The sequence below is a fragment of the Sinohyriopsis cumingii genome, chromosome 1, assembly GCF_028554795.1.
Source record: "Sinohyriopsis cumingii isolate HCF-2022 chromosome 1, ASM2855479v2, whole genome shotgun sequence".
Lineage (NCBI taxonomy): Eukaryota > Metazoa > Mollusca > Bivalvia > Unionida > Unionidae > Sinohyriopsis > Sinohyriopsis cumingii.
The window spans coordinates 90,610,193-90,630,356 of record NC_142961.1 but is presented as its reverse complement, the minus strand read 5'-3'; the positions used below and the strand labels follow the sequence as shown (position 1 = coordinate 90,630,356).

At 36.2% G+C, this 20,164-nt stretch overlaps 1 protein-coding gene across 1 annotated transcript in view; it reads left to right on the top strand.

Annotated features, from left to right (window-relative positions):
• The window catches only part of LOC149807328 (glutamate receptor ionotropic, NMDA 3A-like), a 103,459-nt gene that overhangs the window by 70,399 nt on the left and 12,896 nt on the right, over positions 1-20,164 (top strand). Inside the window, exons 4-5 of the mRNA XM_089954042.1 lie at positions 6,179-6,312; positions 13,818-13,968. Of these exons, the coding sequence (XP_089810168.1) occupies positions 6,179-6,312; positions 13,818-13,968 (285 nt within the window). The remainder of the gene's footprint in view (positions 1-6,178; positions 6,313-13,817; positions 13,969-20,164) is intronic.

The window sequence follows — 20,164 nt, the reverse complement described above, 5'->3', positions numbered from 1 at the left end:
AATAAGCTCAAAAGATTTCACTATCTTTAGGAAGATATTGTTACCAAATAGATTTTAAACTTCAGAAAGAAAACAAGTTTTCTGTGTAGAAAATGTATGACTTTCTTTTGACAGTGGCGTTTCTTGTTCAGTGTCAAAAGTTCTATGACGATTTGGCATTTAACTCAATTAACAAGACTGAAATAATGCCCATATAGAAATGTTGTGACTAGTAACAGTAAAACACTGGCTACTTACATCGCCAATTTAGTGTAAATCAACCTTAAAGCAAGACCTCATTGATGTATGATATCTTTAATCGGTGACTATTTGTAAATTTCGCAGGGATGAGGAAACATTGGAGTGAATTTGCATAATAAAAGCATTCTATCGCTTAGAAATGATGCAAAGTTCTGAAGGTAGTTATTTTCCAAAAGCATTAATCGAATTCTTCAAAACAAATGCTATTCCGTTATGGCCAATAAACTACTGTCTGGAGTTTAGAGTAAACCATTCCATAAATATACTTAGAAAGTACGCATGTTGTGTTGTTACAGCTATAGGTCTTAAAATGAATAAAATGTAATTTTGTTTCTTTGGTTGGTTTTCGGGCAATCACTAAAATCAGCTTCGTGTGAATGGTAGTTGACTCTAAACGCATTTTTTTCTTCATGTGAGAATCCGATGAAATGAAAACCATCATGAATAGCAATTCTAAAAATAGTATTTATTTTAAAGAAAGGAAATATTCTCTAATGATGACAGACAATCTTATTTACTTAATCACATACAGAAGTTAACTTTATTAATAAAACTGTTTTTACATGAAACGCGTCTTACGTCTAGTGGGAAGTTTTATAAATACATTGCAGGTTAAGGAGGTCTGCACATTTTTTACTGCTTGTCATCGCCACAAAATATGTCAGTATGCAAGAGAGAAAACATCGAGAATCGAGCAATAAGCAGTCAAGAAATGCTTTCTTTTCGCTGAAAAGCCTTGCATACGTGAATATTTCTACTCGACAAATATAACGAACGCAGCAGCACAATCAAATGTTAAAAGCACGAAAAGAAAACAAGGGAAATACACAAACTAATGGAAAAACACATAACACAGAATATATCATTGCTATTGCAAAATGAACAATAAAAGTAGAAAAGTGTTGATGTTGATAAAAGCAAGAAGTGCATGTGGTATGTGTGTATGGTGGGTGAGGGTGAGGCCGTGTGTAGTCGAGGAGCACTACATACTAAGTATCCATTTAGACCTAATATCCTGAAATTATATTTTTTTGCTGAATCGAGGCATTGGTATAAAACTAGAGATAAACTAGACCAATCTTTACATTTCTAGGATGAATTTGTGTACAACATTGAATATTTATTCACTTAACTCATTATGTGGTTACATATAAATAATAGTGACACCTCCATATCAAAGAGTTATGACACCCATTATACCGACACTGTAAGTGGAACAGTCTAACATTAGATTTTAGCTCTTTATGGTTCACCACAACAACAGTTATAATCATGTGATAATGATTATTGAATTAAAATCCACTATCAAGGAACTGCAACCTAATCCCAACTCTTAAACTATTCGTTCTTTGTGGAAAGAATAGAGTGGTAACTTTCCTGGCTCTCTAATGAAGGTTCATTGCTGGTAACATGTCGAAGTATTTAACTTTACATAGTTATGCGTCCAAACAGTCCTAAACCAAGCAAAAATGTATAGGTCGGTGTGTATTTTATATTGTATTACACTTAATTAAATATCAGACCGCTCCGGTGACCTAGTAGTTACACCGTCCGCCACGGATGCGGGAGGTCGCGGGCTCGAAACCTGGCCAAGTCATACCAAAGACTTTTTTAAAAATAAAGACACTAATAGCTGCCTCACTAGGTGCTCAGCATTAAGAGATTAGTTTTAGGACTGGTCGGCCTGGTGTCAGGATAATGTGACTGGGTGGGACATCATGCTACATGTCTGCGGGGGGCCCCGAGTGGCCGAGTGGTCTAAATCGCTCTCCGTTACGGATCACTGCCATCTCACCTCTGTCTGCGGCGGTTCGAGTCTGGGATTCAGCCAATGTGGGTATGTGAGAAAGCTTGCCAGTAGCTTCTCGTGGGTCGGTGGTTCTTTCCGGGGTTTTCCCGGGTTCTTCCTCTACCATTAATACTGGCCGCCATGTATAGCCTATCGTGTGCTGAAAAATGGCGTTAAGCCCCAAAACAACAACAACTACATGTCTGCGACATTGATGCCCCAGTGCTTGACATCACAACAAGCTGCCACACTGCATGCATCTTAGCGATCTGACTGGAAAGTTGTTAAAACTATATTAAAAATCCAAATTACACACACACACACACACTTAAATATACAGCCCCAGTTACTTTGTCCCAAAGAATAGAAAAACAGTACCCTGTCATAGAATATACCTGTCATACAATAATAGTTAAATAAGTTTTAAAAAGTCGTCAATTCTAATAGTCAGTAGATCATATATTCCACCTGACGACCATATCGATAAATATAGGTTGATAGGTGGATTTTATTTTCCTATAAGAATGCTAATGAGATCACATCATGATTTCGAAACAGATAGCCTTCGAGGACGATTTACAGCAGGCCGTAAATCGCAAATTAATTAATTTCTTGATGATTTTATTATTTTCTTTCTCATTATTGTTATTGATGCTATTAAAATTTGTATGATACTTTCCATGGATGTATAACAGTAAATAACTTCGTCATCTTTCTTCAATCTCTCATACAGCTTAATGCGCAAAGTAAGGCTTAAGTTATACGTAACGTCATATCAACAATATAATAATATAACCAAGGCCGGCGCTACCATATAGGCAAACTAGGCAGCCGCCAAGGGCGCTGATTTCAGGGGGCGCATTTCTCCAAATCAACAAGTTTTGAAAAATAAATAAATAAATTTCAGTTTTATTGAGGTTCATCCTGGTTTATTTCATACAGGGACAAATAATCGGGTAGATTCAGTCTGACCGACACTCCAGGCTGACGGGAACAAGCAAAATGAGTGAGTGAAAATCGCGCGTATACGAAACTTTCAGCACGTAATTATGTTCGCGTGTTTTTATAGGCCACGAGTTTTTCCGTGGAATCACGCGCATACGAAACCTTCAGTTTGCCGCGGAAACCAAATTGAGAGGGGTAACTCCTTATTTTAATGATATAAACAAGGAAAGAATTGGGCAGACAAATTTGCCCATTTCATGAACTGGGCAATTTGACAGATTGGCTTCATCACTTGATTTAGCTGAATTGGTTAAAAACTTTGCTGAGGAAAAGGCACGCAAAGCGAGATTTTGAATTGTCTTTCTGTCTGCATTTATCCCTCAGCCAAATTTGGTTTCAGGTGTATTAGTATTGAGTGTCTGTTCATCTGTCCATTATGATGTTAGTTCATTACTAATGTCTTTCTTTATGTTTGTTTATTCTTGTCTTAATTTTGCAAATAAAATAGTATCAAGTAGTGCTTTATGGAGGGTGTCCGGACATTTGAGCACAGAGGGGTAATTTTTTTTTTAAATTACCCTTGGTCTGCGCTCAAATGTTGAAAAACATTTTTATTATAATTTATTGTTTATAAATTTTGAAATTGATATTTTCCGGGGGGGGGGGGCGCCAGAATCTAACCTTGCCTAGGGCGCCAGATAGTCTGGCGCCGACCCTGAATATAACGATTGTTTGAGCGTTGATTGTACAAGAGCCAACATCCTTAAGTTTGACTTGAAAGAGTAATCGTTCATTCAAGTCACTGTTCATATTCTACATCAGCAGCGAAGGCATCAATGCATGGTGTTCAAAAGACAACAAGACAAATTTGCAACCCCCAAAAAATATGTTAACATCAGAATCGAATTATGTACTGTGTTTCATGCTTCTGACAGTTTGATTATTCCAAGCAAACATCTTAAATTGGGCAAACGTCAAGTGAGTTTTCCTGACCTAAAATACAAAAATGACATATTTCTTTATTAGACTGATAAAGATCGAAGGGAGTTAAGTTGATTGAATAGGAAAGTCCCAAAGTGTCATATATTTCATTGGTTGGCGCATCTAATTCGTAGCAGGGTTAAGAGAACCAATCACATTTTGCCGTCATAGAAAGCAAATAAATATGCTGTACGAAGTGAAAGCAGTAATGCTGTTAGTTAATCAATCAAAATTAATCCTCCGAAACTATAGAAAAATACAAACATGAGTAAACGTGAATTGATTCCTTGCCGATAAAAGCAACAGCGCGGAAATAAAAAAATCTAATTTCTCAGTATTAGAAACAGACAAATGTGTCTGTGAAGGTCCCAAATAGCGTCCAGGATTAAATAGAAGAAAGTTCCGTATCTCCCCATAGAACTAGAAGCAAAGGTTTTCAAAAACATTTTGAACTGGTTGGATATTAAAAGAGAATCGCTGGCAATATTTGTTTTATTCATACATTTGATCAATAAATATACAGATTTTGGAATCGACAATAATACTATAAAATCATTGTGATGCTTAAATATATAAATGTGCCTTGCAAAACTCAGAATGAAAGAGATACCTTAACATTTACCACATTATCAGCATCTTTTTATAAGACTGTAGATTGTATTTATATAGCTTCTTCCTTTCATGTTGACTGTACAAAGTTTCTAATTAATTGAATGAAAAAGTTGCATCTGTGTGTCACTTGGTTGTTGGGGGTGGGGGAGGTAACACGTGTGTAAAAAGTTTACAGTAATATCGATCTTTTTATACCAAACCTGATGTAGCCAGTTACGGCAGAAAGAGACATGGTGCACATAATGGTTATTGTGATATTAACCCTGATTCGATGAGCAGTGGGTGGGGTGGAAAATAAAGAGTTATAACAGGTGTGGGGAGTGATGTCGAGTTATCAAAGTTGTGCTAATTCATTGGTTCTGACATTGTTATGGTCTCACCTGTAGGTTTTGACCACGCCTAAGGTCTTTGCGATTTTTATTACTTTTTTCTATATTGATTAATGACAATTTAGGCAAATTTACAATAAACGATTCGTTATTTCTAACACCTGCATGCACAAGAAATATAGCGAACAAGTCTCTTTGCTATTATTGTTATTTCATATTTTTTCCCCCAAAAAATTAAAACTATCGAAATCCACAGATTTTGATCTACCTCGCACAATCATTGAAATTCCGCACTTTGGATTAATATACAATCTTTATATTTTTGGTCTACTTCACAAGCGAGATTACATTGTCGTTAATAAATAAATTGCAAAGCTTTGATTAACTTTTCCAACCTAATTTTTAATATCCAATTTCACCGCTTCAAGGTTTGAAAGATTCACGTCAGTTGGGCACAGGCTTAATTCAATAAAAGTAAGTTGATCTTGTCGATAGTATACTAAAATGTTTTGTACTTATATTTTAGGGCTTTACTGCAAATCCTTCTTTGAAGATATATATCTATATCTATTACTCTCATTAGTTCTCTTAGGATATGAACACGTTTCGTGTTAGATAGATTTATCGTCCCTACCTCCTTCGATGCCAACATCTTATCGTATATATTCACCTTTTAAGAGGCGTCTACCTGCAACAACATCCTGATCTGCCGTCGCATAATGATTCTGTAGATTATGGTATATGCTTACTTGTTAATTCTAACAAACTGCATAACCCAGATCTGCTGGCAAATTATGCGACGGCAGATTTGGATATGTGCAGTTTGAAGTTGGTCCGATTATATACGGCAGCATGTTTCTCAGAATCTATTATTCTCATGCGATATTAATGGACTGGCACAAATCACTTGCTGTAGATCTTAAAGATGACATATTGGCATAAAATAAATATAAGTGAACCCCTTAAGCCAGAGCATCGGATATTTTCATCATCATCGTCATCATAGCCATCTTTTTCGCTTTAGCCTTTGTTCTCTGTCTAAAGCACTGAAGGAAATTCCATAATGCGAATGTTTATAGTTACAACTTATATTACTGTGACGTGCATATTGTAAAGTTAAGACCAATCACGGTACAAACTATTTAAATTCCCCTGTTTGGCATGTGTATGGAGTGCGATAATATAGTTTTAAAGCAGATAATGTATTCGCAATGTTCATGTGAAAGATTTATTTTTTAAAAGATGTGTTTTATGTGATCTTTCTTTATTCGTTTCATTACAGCTTTTGGACATCAGAGTGGGTGTCCTTCCTGGAAGTGCCGTGGAGGGATTTGTCCGGAAGTTGAACTCACGACTCTATGTATCTTCACAGACTCACCTGGTCGAGTCGTCCGACATGGCAATCAACCAGCTAATGTAAGTCATAATTCAGAAAAGATTCAAGAAATCGATGCTTCTTTGATGCTACTAGTAAGAATGATAATACTTGCTTTTTATTTTCCTCGACTTCTTTTTGGCAATGTAAGTCTGAGTTGGATGACTTTCAGCGGATATCACCAAGGAGTACGAAATAATCGACCAAAAGTTACGTTTCATTTTGTTGCCACCAGATATAGTTGTTATCGACATTTTACTAATATTTGATCAAAAGCAAAGAAATATTTTGTTTGATCCAAGACAGAAGCTAGAAAGAGATTTTTGTTTTACCCAGACAGTCCCTAAATCTGCATCGTGTCTGGAGCAGGTGATCACACCTTAAAATTCAACACAAGGCGGATGTCAGTATTAAACATAAGTTTAGTATTTGTAGGGGTGGTAAGCACTGGGAAATTCTTGATTAGTTCATTCATGCTGCCTGGTTCAATCACAGCGCTGGTTATTCAATTTCGGCACAACATTGGAAGATATGATTATGCTCGACAAAATTAATCCTGTGACTCAGATATTATCAGCACCACTTAAGCAGTAGCCTTGTATATTATATCCACTGCTTGCTGATGTTAAAATCTGCAAAAAGAAGAAAAGAATAGTAACAAGTAGCAAGATGTCACAACAATAAAATATTAAGGACATTATTGCGTGTAATAGATATGAAACATCTCTAAATGCAACAAAGGCTGCATTCCGATTAGCTGAATCTGTCAGATGAGCTCAACATATATACGGATTGATTCCCTCTAAGAGATTCCAGGTGAATATGATCTACAATCTGATCTTAACATTTCTTGAAGCCCCAGTTTATCATTGGTCCAATGTAGAATGGCTTTAACATTTGTATCGCTGGCATAGTCTGCTTCAAAAAATTTCTTCTATCTTGGATGCTGATGCTGTTATATTATAAAATGGATCAGTCTCGGATGAATAGTGTTATACTTGATATTATGATACCCTACCTGGAAGAGGAAACAGTGCTACATAAAACGGATCAACGACTTAAGCTCCCACCAGAAGAACTCTACATTGCTTTGTCGAACCTCCGTCATCTATAGCATTGGATACAGCAGTGGATACACAACTCTTCCACATGAAAAGTGATCAAATACTAGGTAAATCAAGTTTTGTGTAACGATAAGTAAAAGAGAAGAAATATTGTCTTGCTAGGGCGTTTATTTTAAGGCCTATAGAGCAGCAAATAACATTTTACACAAATTTTGAATAGTTGGTGTCAAGAAATTATACCTGATTAAGTCCACGTGTAAGATATGTAAAGTCCTGACCTCCTTTTTTATCATGCCACATAGATAGGGCAAACAAATCACTTCACAAACTCTTAAAATTAAGATTCGAGTCAAAATTTCCACTTAAGAAGAGATGGCCGTCAGTCCCAGAGTGTGACCAGCTGAGGAAACACGAAGCAAGAAGCGAAATATGAAACCATTTTTTACATTACAAATGACTCAAAAAGCAAAATCATAATCTGTCAGCTACTGTAGCTGGCGTTATCACCCACTTCGCTGCATTTGAAATCGTGCATGATCAAATAAATGCGTACTTTATGAATCGGGAAGACATTTAGGTCTATTTCAATTGCGAGTTGTCATATCAGCTTCTCTAAGTAAAGTGATGAAGACCAGGGGAAGCATTGGCTGAGAAATGTTGTCGTACACGCTATCAACTATTTAATCAATAACCATAACTAGCCGGTTCGAATGGAAGGGTTAACGGGGAATACAAATCTAAGGAGCTTGTCAGAAACCAAGCACCAAAGACCATTTTAGCAATGAGAAAGTGCTTAGTCGAATCAGGCCAGTCATGCAACTTGATATTACATCAACAACCGTCAAGGTCCGAAGAAACAGTATTGCCTTTTTCACCAGACTGAAATTGGAATGTAATTAAAGCAATTCGTGTTGAGACCGGTTGAAAACTTTTAAAGAAATGCTGTAAGTGCCACTGGTGCATGGAGCAAGGTAAACTCTTCGGAGATTACTATTACACTGGACAACAAATTTTTACAAAAGTCATGTTACTGAAATAAAATTAGTCAATTCTTATCAATTTTTATGTGCTGAACACGAATATGACAGTCAAATTGCAAAATTGGCTCTAGTTTTTTTGTAATCTGCAAGAAATTAATGTTTACATAACGAAATGCATTCCAATAGTAAAAGGTCAACTGTAATAGCCTACCTATAAAAAATCAAGTCATTGACTACATCTTAGATTTCTTCGCCTGTCTCTTGTACAGCTGTTCGGGAGCATCTCTGAGGAGTGTCCAGCAGTAGTCAGCCAGCATTGTAGTGGACCATTTTGCCTGGTATCTTTGTTCCATTGTTGCGATATCTTGATGAAAACGTTCACCGTGTTCATCACTAACAATACCACAGTTGCTAGGAAAGAAATCCAAATGGGAATGAAGGAAGTGAATCTTTAGAGACATATTGCAGCCAAGTTTCTTATACTTCATCAACATGTCTTCTACTAGTTCCTTATAGTTTTCTGCCCTAACATTTCCGAGGAAGTTTGTAGAAACTAGGCGAAAAGCATTCCATGCTTGTTTCGCGTCACCTTCCAGCAAGTTGTTGAACCGGTCATCTTTGAAAAGCTCTCGAATCTGAGGACCCACAAAAACTCCCTCTTTAATCTTTGCTTCGCTGAGTCGAGGGAATTTTTCATGCAGGTATCGGAATGCTGGCAAAGTCCGGTCAATGGCTTTCACGAAGTTCTTCATCAAACCTAGTTTGATGTGAAGGGGTGGTAGCAAGATTTTCTGAGCCTCAACCAGAGCTGGGTGTTGGATATTCTTCTCTCCAATGGCTACATTCTGCCTGTGAGTCCATTCCTTCCTCATGTAGTGCATTTCCCTTGCTCGGCTATCCCACTCGCATAAGAAACACATGTATTTTGTATATCCTTGCTGCAGTCCCATTAAAAGGGCAACTACCTTCAAATCACCACAGAGGTGCCAGCTGTACTTGTTATACATAATGGAATTCAGTAGCTGCCTTAAGTTATCGTATGTCTCTTTCATGTGGACAGCATACGCTACTGGAATAGATGGAAGAATGTTTCCATTGTGCAAAAGCACAGCCTTGAGACTCAGTTTCGAAGAGTCCACAAATAGTCTCCATTCTTGTGGGTCATGAGTGATTTTTAAAGCATTCATGAGGCCCTCAATATCGGAACAGAATATCAGATTACTTTCCTTTCTGAAGAAAGGCTCCAATTGCTGGTGGCGCTTTCGATATGCAGTAATTGTGACATCTTCTTCTAGAAGATTCCATTGTTGGAGTCTTGATCCTAGCAATTCTGCCTTGTTCTTTGATGAGTCCAAATCACGAATCAGGTCATTTAGTTCTTCCTGTGTTATTCTGTGTGGGGTTGATGATGCACCACAGTGAAAATCTGGATCACTGCATGCTGATGGACCAGGAGAAGAACAGGTCGACTCACCTTTGTCTTCGTCAGATGAATCAAGAGAATATTCTGCTGGAGGTTCTGGAATAAGAAGTCCCTCACCATGTGGAACTGGTCTCAATGCAGACGGAATGTTTGGGTACACTATTCTCGACTTCTTTCGCTTCGTTATTCCGCCGGAAAGAGGAGGAACCAAGCAGAAGTAACAGTCATTTAGGTGGTTGCTTGGCTCTCTCCACACCATTGGGACTGCAAACGGCATTGATGACCTTTTGCAATTCAACCACTGTGAAAGCTGTGTTGTACATGTAGCACAGCATATATGCGGAGCCCAAGGCTTGTCTTGGTCACCAACCTTGCATCTGAAGTAAAGATGATATGCCTTCTTCACTTGAGAATTGATACTTTTCTTCTGGTTGGCAAATGTCACTTCCCCACAAATATAGCAAAAATTGTCCGCGGTATTAACACACTTTCGAGGCATTACTGTTCTTTATTGTACGTAAATGGATAAAATAATAAGTTTTATGTAACAGTAGCTTGAACTGTCTCGCACAACGTCTAAAATATTTTAAATGCTGAACCTATCTGATTGGGCTTTATATAGTACACTGCTTACGTCAGCTTCAGCAGCCGCCTGGCATTAGTATAATAGGCCTACACATGTATAGTACACTGCTGACGTCAACTTACTTCAGCAGCCGCATGGCATTAGTATTGCATTGCATCAGAAAATGATGCAATCAACTGTGGATGATGTGAGCATGATGGTATTATGCAATGTTACATCATTATTCCGGATGTTGCTGCAGTCCTACTGGAGAAATTTACACAGTGAAACATAGAAAATGAGGTATATGAATATCTTCAAAACGAGAGCCAATACAAATTTTTCAAGGTTATATTCGTGTTCGGCACACCAAAATACTACAGATTAGGGCCTTTTCAAGTCAGTAATGATTTCACTGTTGACCAGTGTTAAAGGTGATGTGGATGGATTAGAGCGGGTTCTATACGTAGCGTCAACGGTCTGAACATAGCCCCTAATCAAAGAGTACCTGATAATCTGTGAAAAGTTGTAATTCTGAAGATGTTGATCGTCGGTTGTCTAAAAGAAGAAGCAGCCAGTGAAGTGATCAAGGAAAAAACACCAAGCTAGCAGACAGGAACGAATCCTTTATAAATCAAATGCGATGAATAGGTTTTGTCAGGTTACGGGTGTGATTGATGAGACTGCTTAGGAAAATTCGTCCGGGGATGACTACCAAACAAACGAAATTCAAGTGGTCAGTCAGTGATTACAATTCCCGTAATGTAATGGCATTACCCATAGCGTAAAGTCGAAGTAAATTAAAACTTTTGTCGAGTTTATACTGCGTTTTCGATCTATTTCAATCTAAAGTAAAACCATAGTGGTTGTTAGAAGTTCAGTTCTCACGACTTTTATTGGTATCCCAACAACTGCCACAAATCAATAAACTGATTCAGTGCCCGAAAGTAAAAGGACGAATCGGGAGAGACTAACATAAGTGTGATGTATATTTAATTTGTATTTGATGGATTTTTCTCCATGATAACATGTTATGTATAATTGTATCTTGGACTTGACATTGTCCAAAAATCAAATTCATTGTCTACCTGACCAGTAATTTTTATTTAGGTAAACAAATAATACATAGCCAATATTTTCCTATGATTAAGTATTCAGATTATTATTAATGTGAACATATTTATCTTAGTCTTGGTCTTGGACAAGGGATTTCCCCCATATAATAACTCGCTGTACCTGAGTTTTACTGCATTCTTTATTACAGAATGAAATATTCTACTGAATATACTGATTGTCACTTATGTCAGGAAGATGGGTTTATAATCTTGTTAACTTGAGAAATTATTCATTCCGGCGATAACATCTGAAGCATAAATCAATATTATTGTTGTGTTCAGTATTTCATTCGGATGTAATTATTGATTCAAATGATTATTCACTGGAAATTATATAATGTAAGAGCAGTGTGAGCAATGCCAAATTTTGAGGATGCCATCCTACGTTAAGCAGTGCTGAAGGCCTCAAAATAACCGCTTGAGCATGCGCAGCCAACAGGCAATCTTGTATTATTACTGGTCTCGCCAGAAGAAACCAAGTAATTACAGGTCAATAGGGTGCACTGGAAATGAGCGAAATGCACTATAAATATCAGTCTTGATCATTAAAGAACTTGTACCTAGCTTCTTTACAAGTTTTATAATATCATCCAAACTACATAAATATGAAAATAGTATAACAGTTGAATGTATATGTTTATCGAATCATCTTGTGGATATGCTAGGTTTTTAATGTGCCTGTATTGTCCAGGTACTTTGTTTGGGACAAGACATATTGATGATCTAAAAGTGTTTGGAAGGGACAACGGGAAAAGGATCGGTCATTCCCAGGCCAATTTCATCTGGACTACTTCTACATTGTGAGTGGCAGGAATCAAACTCGGTTAAGTTCAGAATTGCCTTGGTCCAAAATAAGCAAGCCTGAAGATATAATGGAAACACCAAAGTAAAACTGTAATATCAAGTGTAGGATATCCTTCTAGGAGTAAAGAGTGAACACTGTTTTGAATAGGCGAACATGTAATCGGGGATATATCCTCCTTATTGGATTCTGTGTTTGTGTCAGGCTGGGAAATGATGTGATCTAACTTTTCAGTGTTTAAGGTTTCCTGGACTAGATTATAACTAGTCATATAGAGTTTGGTTGTGTGGTTAATATGAATTTTAAACTGCTGATCGTTAAGTAAATGCATCACATTAAGGAGCAATGTTTGCTAGGTCAATATATTTATCCAGTCAATCATTTTGCTCAATTTGGAAGGAATCTGCGATGAATTGCATTCAGACATCAAAGAGATCGGCTCTTATTCAGCTCACCGTCATCTTTATCGCCTGAGAAAGATGAAATATAGGCTTCCATAAGAGAGTCGTCAGACAAAGAGTCCGGCAGTTGACGTTCTCTGGCCAGAGAGAACACTACTGTCTCAGTGATGCACCAGTTGATCCTCATCTACAACCTGCTGTCTCGGTTCTCCTCATGTGAAGGGTCAAGCCTGGGAAGAAATCCATCTCTGGGGCATCCAACCGCATATTCTCATACACAGAAAACTCTGGGAGAATAACTTCTGCCAGGGCCGCTGGATGTTCCCTATCTGGCTTTCCCGACTGAACCAAACTGAGATTTGACTTCGACATCTGAAATTTTGATTTTGAGAAAAGGTGCAAGTAGTATGAAAATGGAGATTTATAACCAGGATTCCTGACCAAGGTTAGCCCATATATTCCCATGACTTTTACTATTTTGGGAAACGTACATGGACCGCGATAAATTCCCGTGGGTGACAAAACACTGAGCCAAGGTATCGCCTGCGTGAAGTTCTCATTAGAAAATTCCTGAAGCGCCTCTGACCGGAAACTACACTTTCCAACCGTTTACTCGATTTTTACTGGTTGTAAATCACATTCCTATTTAGATTCTGACTCCGCACTAGCATGGAGTCGTCACATATTTTCTGTATCGGTCAACACCGTCTCAGACTCCGCTGTGGTAATGGCTTTCAATCTTCAATGGCCAGCAAGTATACCTCTATAATTGTATTAAGACTGCTTTGCGTAGCAGCGAGAATTTCCAATGAAACTCGTACTAGTAAATAATCTATTTCGTCGGTACCACCGGTGCACCGGTTGCTATCGATGTAGCTCCAACAGCAATTCCAGCTGGTGTACCTATGATAGTTACGATAGTCGCGGTTCCAGTCAGCGTCATCTTAAATTACTGAATTAAAATCTGTTGTTTCCAATAAATGAAACATACAATGCGTAAGTACTGATGCTTTTTAACAATTAAACTAGAAACTAAACTTATTTATTACTGAGAATAAAAACTCAAACAGGCTCATCTCTATCATTAGACATTTTTGTGGAGTTATTTGTCCTGTTAAGAATTCAGACTCAATCCACAACTTAATCTCAGCTCAACATATTCCACAAGATACAGCTGTATGATTTTATCTTTTCAGAGAAGGTAAACTTGATGCATATTTAGGCGACTACCCAATCCTTGATTATGCACGTGCCAAACTTGACCCTGACTGTGACCTTAGACTGCTAAGTCAAACGTTTGGCGAGGATGGTTACGGAATCGGTCTTCCTAAGGGTTCTCCACTTAAGGTAAATTAATACTTTGTTTTTCTGTGCTCTTCCCACTTGTCGTTCTGACTGAAATACAGTTGGGGATTTTTATTGTCCCTAATGATTCTAAATGCAAATTCACAAAATGTGATTTCTGTGTCCATCTGTTTACATTTTTTTTCTTTCCATCATTTATCACAGCTAATAATCGTCATTGAACTCTGATGAGCGATTTTTTTTAATACAATTAATAGGTTACACAAATTTTTCATTTAAAAAAACTAACCATGTGATTGGTAAGTGTCTTCCGCAAATAATCGTGTTAGTATTTATATCCTATGGACAAAGTATCAACAAATAATTATATGTATCCTTAAGACTTACAATCCATCGGTTTCGTGACTAATGGTCCAGACATTGAAGCAAATACAATTTCCGTTGTGTGTTTGACCTTCAGAGGTTAAATCAATCAAACAAACGACCAATTGAAATATAGGTTGATGCAGATTCAATCTATCCATTTTCTTATCTTAACTTTGACATATGTCGTTTATATATTTCTAATATGTTTAAGTGTTATGTCAACTAATAATACATTTATTAATATGGCCATTTAAATAGAATTAGATACATTTGAAGGAGAGTTTGTTGTTTTATCTCCTGCACGTCAACTGATAGTGAGATCGCTTAGAAAAGAGCAGTGGCGGTTTTCTTCCGGATAAAGAACACGACTAATAGTATGCCTAGAATCCCATTTCCTAGAATTAACCAATGGGCATCCGTAAATAGGGACAAGAGGGGTCACTTGACCCCATCCACCCCACCCACCAACCTGTTTCACATCTAAACATGTTTTGGCCTATAATCCGTAAAAATTAATGGCTTACTACTGTATGTTTTACAGCAGGAAAAAATTCTGAGGGCACCCTTTCATTAACTACAACTAATCAGTGTCGTATTGGCACAGATCTGTAACTCATATTGACGCACACTAAGATGTACCTCCGATATTTTGCATCCTAATTGCCAATTTATAACCTGCTGATTCCTAGTATCCCTCTTCTCCGAAGAAAACTAATACTACTTGTATGTTGATGTCCTTTTTTATTATTCAATCACATTGCAAATGCTCACATATCTAAAGTTTATGATTTCCATTCGAAATACAAAGCTTTTATGTAAAGCTTACAGCCTTTCCTCTGTAATTATTGATTACTATATTTCAGCTTTATAAAAACAACACTTTTCATCAAGTTTCATCCAAACTAAATGTTGCAAACTATTGTCATCCTTATGACTTCTAATCAAAGACAAAATCAAACGACGCATACTACGTCAGTCAATTGAGACAGAAATACTAGTATATAAATCTTTCGCTGTGTGCATTCAAACCATCATCAGACAAATTAGTCTTTATTGTCTTTACCACAGAATGATTTCCGGCCTTCATTCGTACAACTTTAACTGGAGTTTGTGGGTACATTAGGACAATATGTAGTTGAATTATTCGAGATACAATGAGATTAAAAGATCATAGGACAGACATAAAATCAAGAATGCAATAGACGTGTTCCATGGGCTTCAAGCTGGTTATTTGTTCCTTATTCTAGATTTAATAAGGAATAAGTAACTAGCTTCCTATTCAATAACGAATACATAACCAGTTACTTATTCCCGATTTAAATATATCCACATGGAGTTGGATACTTCTTTCGTGTTCACAATGAGTTGGCTGCTTATTCCATATTCACATCGAGCTGGCTGCTTATTCGTTATTCACAATGAGTTGGCTACTTACTCCGTATTCACATCGAGCTGGCTACATATTCCTTATTTAAAATGAGTTGGCTGCCTATTGATTATTCCAGATTCAATAAAGAATAGGTATTCACTTACTGATTTCCGGCTTAAAAAATGCTGCATCAAATTTCAACGTTCTTCAGGACATTCATTGCTATTGTTCTAACCTAGTTTGAGAAATACGAGTGTTTTATTTTTTCCCCATCTATATAAAACCGAAAACAGAGATCGCCGATAATATGAAAACTGTCAGTGAAATGAACTCTTCCTTAAAGTACTTTCATCTGAAACCCCATTTGATAGTTTCTAGTTAGGAAACTCCACTAACAGTAGGAAATGTTACAGAAAATTCGTCGAGACGACTTCGAGAAATAGGTACATAAATATACGAGTTATATGAAAGCTCATAAGGAGATTACCTCTTTGGTTTACATATGGAACGACGCCTCGATGAAAACAAATTTGAGATGGACCAATCCTTCAGATTTGTTATCTCAAGCGATATTTTCGACCCCCCAAAAATTCTAACAATATTTGTTTCAAAACGCCATGACAACATATCACGAAACTCTAATTTCACTCCCATATCATTTGTCTTGCTTTACGTTTGTATGACTCAACAGTAAGCTGTTCCAAGCCGAATATTAGTAATTCCGAACCGTGCAACACGAGACACGGCCCTAACTCCAAACATAAAGAATTCTTCCTATCTCAAATTATTAAACCGTCTGTTTTTCATGGGCAAACGTTACCCTTGGTTTAAAATATCAACGAACGATCCATATCAAGATCTTTGTAGGGGTGGACTGTACGATCCACACATAGACCTCTTATGTTACGTGTTTAGGCCCGAATAAACAGAAACACAAGAAAGAGTAAAAACAACAAGCTCCGAAAAATACAATAATTTATTTCCCTGGAAAAATTCTGTAAATATGAAGAAATTTTAGCTTACGGGTTTTAAGAATCAAATCCACAAATAATCCAAGAATAATCCACGAATAAAATTTGAGTAGTCCGAATAATAAAATGTTCTAATGGTTTCAAGTTCCAACGAAGAATTTAAGATCGAAGACAATGACGTATATTGTAACCTGTAGTGCTTAAGTCTACAGTTCCTTGTAGAAACAAGAAATATCACTCCGGTTCTAGAAATCTGAACATTTTTTTAAATAAAAGTTGTCCTTGTTCAACAATTTTACATGCGCATACGTATTTTCCAGGAAAAAAAGAAATTAATCCTTTTGAATCCAAGTAATTTGAAATAACTCCAAACAGCACAACATACACCTTCCAGTGTAAAGAAAAAGTCCAACTACTGAAAAAATCTCTCCAAAACAAAGGTTATATCGTATTCTAAAAAGAAAAAGGGGGTCACGTGATCATGTTCCAGAGCCTCGTCGAAATTATTTACTTCTTAGTGGTGTGGCTTGGACGAAAACCAATCATTTTACTCTAAAAATAAAATATAAAAATTGTTTACATCTTAAATCAGTAGTCCCATCATGACTTCGACAACAACTAATCATTTTAAAATAAAAATAGAACTTATTTACGTGGTTGCTACTAATTTTGAATCATGGTCAGGATCTAGGTCAACACGTGGTGTTTACTAAAACGAGCAGTCAAGGTCAAACTATTTTCTGAAAAAGTATCATCTCCAATGAATAAATTTACATCACAATAGCATGTAATGAAAAATAAAAAAAATTCAAAACTGACAAACAAACAAATAAATTGAAATATATATATATATATATATATATATATATATATATATATATATATATATATATATATATATATATATATATATACAATCAGATATAATTAAATCAAATATGCATAACATACATAAGAGGTAATCTTGTTGGCTTTATAAAACTTTCATATATTTTACCACCTTTTGTCTTGAAATGGGCTAGATGAATTTTTGTTTTTATATAAATTTGCTACTGTTGGAAGAGATCTTTAAGTAGGAAATCTCAAACAGGAATCAAGATCAAAATTGTCTAAGTAGATGTTCACACACTGCAAAATTTGGATATAATCAATGTCTGTTTAATATTATCGGTGTCCATAAAGACGTTTGTATTTTTCTGATTGTGCTTGGTGAACTTTGCTTATACTTTTCTTGGGGATCAAACGATCCATATCGAAATCATTTTTAGAGGTGGACTGTAGAAGCCATATATGGATTTTAGGGTCGTCCCTTGTGTGTTTTTTTAAAATAAAAAATAACGATATATTTAGTTCTCTACTTTCGTTGAATTATTTCCTGCTGTTGGAACAGATCCTTAAAATGAAACTGCAACTGAACTAGCCCTTCTGTCACAGATTCTTCTCGAAAATATTCCAACATGTCAAGGAAAGGTCAAAGTAAATATTCTTCACGAAGTGATGTTACCGATTATATTTATATGTAATATTTAATTCTCTTACGGCCTATGTTATACCCCCTCCTCTCCTCCACCCCCAAAAAGAACATACAGGTACCAACATTAAGCCCCCTATTTCTTGAAATCAGCTTTGATGAATTTTTGTCCTAACTTTTATCAATGTTGGAACATGTAACAAACCATGAAATATTGGTTGAAATCGAACTTGTGTAAGTAGGAATCACACATTGCAAATTTTAGATATAATCGGTCAACAGTACAGCAGCTTAATATTGCTGGTATCCAAAAGACTATTGTGTTTTCCTTACTTATCTTGAGAAACTTCGTCTATACCTTTTTGGGCGGTAAACATATCCTCAGACAGAAAATCTCAAAGAATGGTCCATTTTAAAAGGCTCTGAGAAGGTGATGTTTGATTCCAATCTTTGACTTAAGATGTGTTCCTTGAAAGGCTTTTCTATGTCTTCGCGACTTTTCTCTAAACTTTTAATTCTACTGGAGTAATCCCAGACTAGAAACTTTCAAACAGTGGTTGAAATTAAAATCCTATAAGTAGAGGTTTCAATTATTGCAAAATTTTAATAGATTTGGTTTATCGTGCACCTACTGTACATAGCTGTCACTTACAGTGATCCTCTTCTTTCTTTTATTACTTTTTATAAACTTCGTCAAGACTTGTTTTAAAGGTCGAAAAATTGCTCGTTATATTAAATCGCAAAGACAGATCCATGTCGAAATCTTTTGGGGAAGGGATATTCCATATGTGGACTTGATAGGTATCTTTTTTATATTGTATCTAGCAATCGGCTCGACGCATTTTTCTTTACATTTCTATGTGTTGGAGTTGATCCCTAACTAGAAACTGTCAAAGATAAAAAGAAAAAAAGTTACTTTAAGTACGCGGTGACGTCATTTAAAATTGTAATATGATCGGTCATCTTTCTATATCCTAATTTATATATCTGGCACCAATAATAACACTCATAGTTCTCAAGTTGGTCTAGATTCATAACTACCAATAATAGCACTCATAGTTCTCAAGTTGGTCTAGACTCATAACTACCAATAATAACACTCATAGTTCTCAAGTTGGTCTAGACTCATAACTACCAACAATAACACTCATAGTTCTCAAGTTGGTCTAGACTCATAACTACCAATAATAGCACTCATAGTTCTCAAGTTGGTCTAGATTCATAACTACCAATAATAGCACTCATAGTTCTCAAGTTGGTCTAGACTCATAACTACCAATAATAACACTCATAGTTCTCAAGTTGGTCTAGACTCATAACTACCAACAATAACACTCGTAGTTCTCAAGTTGGTCTAGATTAATTGTTACCAATAATAACACTCATAGTTCTCAAGTTGGTCTAGACTCATAACTACCAATAATAACACTCATAGTTCTCAAGTTGGTCTAGATTCATAACTACCAATAATAACACTCATAGTTCTCAAGTTGGTCTAGACTCATAACTACCAATAATAGCACTCATAGTTCTCAAGTTGGTCTAGACTCATAACTACCAATAATAGCACTCATAGTTCTCAAGTTGGTCTAGACTCATAACTACCAATAATAACACTCATAGTTCTCAAGTTGGTCTAGACTCATAACTACCAACAATAACAGTCATAGTTCTCAAGTTGGTCTAGACTCATAACTACCAATAATAACACTCATAGTTCTCAAGTTGGTCTAGATTCATAACTACCAATAATAGCACTCATAGTTCTCAAGTTGGTCTAGACTCATAACTACCAATAATAACACTCGTAGTTCTCAAGTTGGTCTAGACTCATAACTACCAACAATAACACTCGTAGTTCTCAAGTTGGTCTAGATTCATAACTACCAATAATAACACTCATAGTTCTCAAGCTGGTCTAGACTCATAACTACCAATAATAACACTCATAGTTCTCAAGTTAGTCTAGATTAATTGTTACCAATAATAACACTCATAGTTCTCAAGTTGTTCTAGATTAATTGTTACCAATAATAACACTCATAGTTCTCAAGTTAGTCT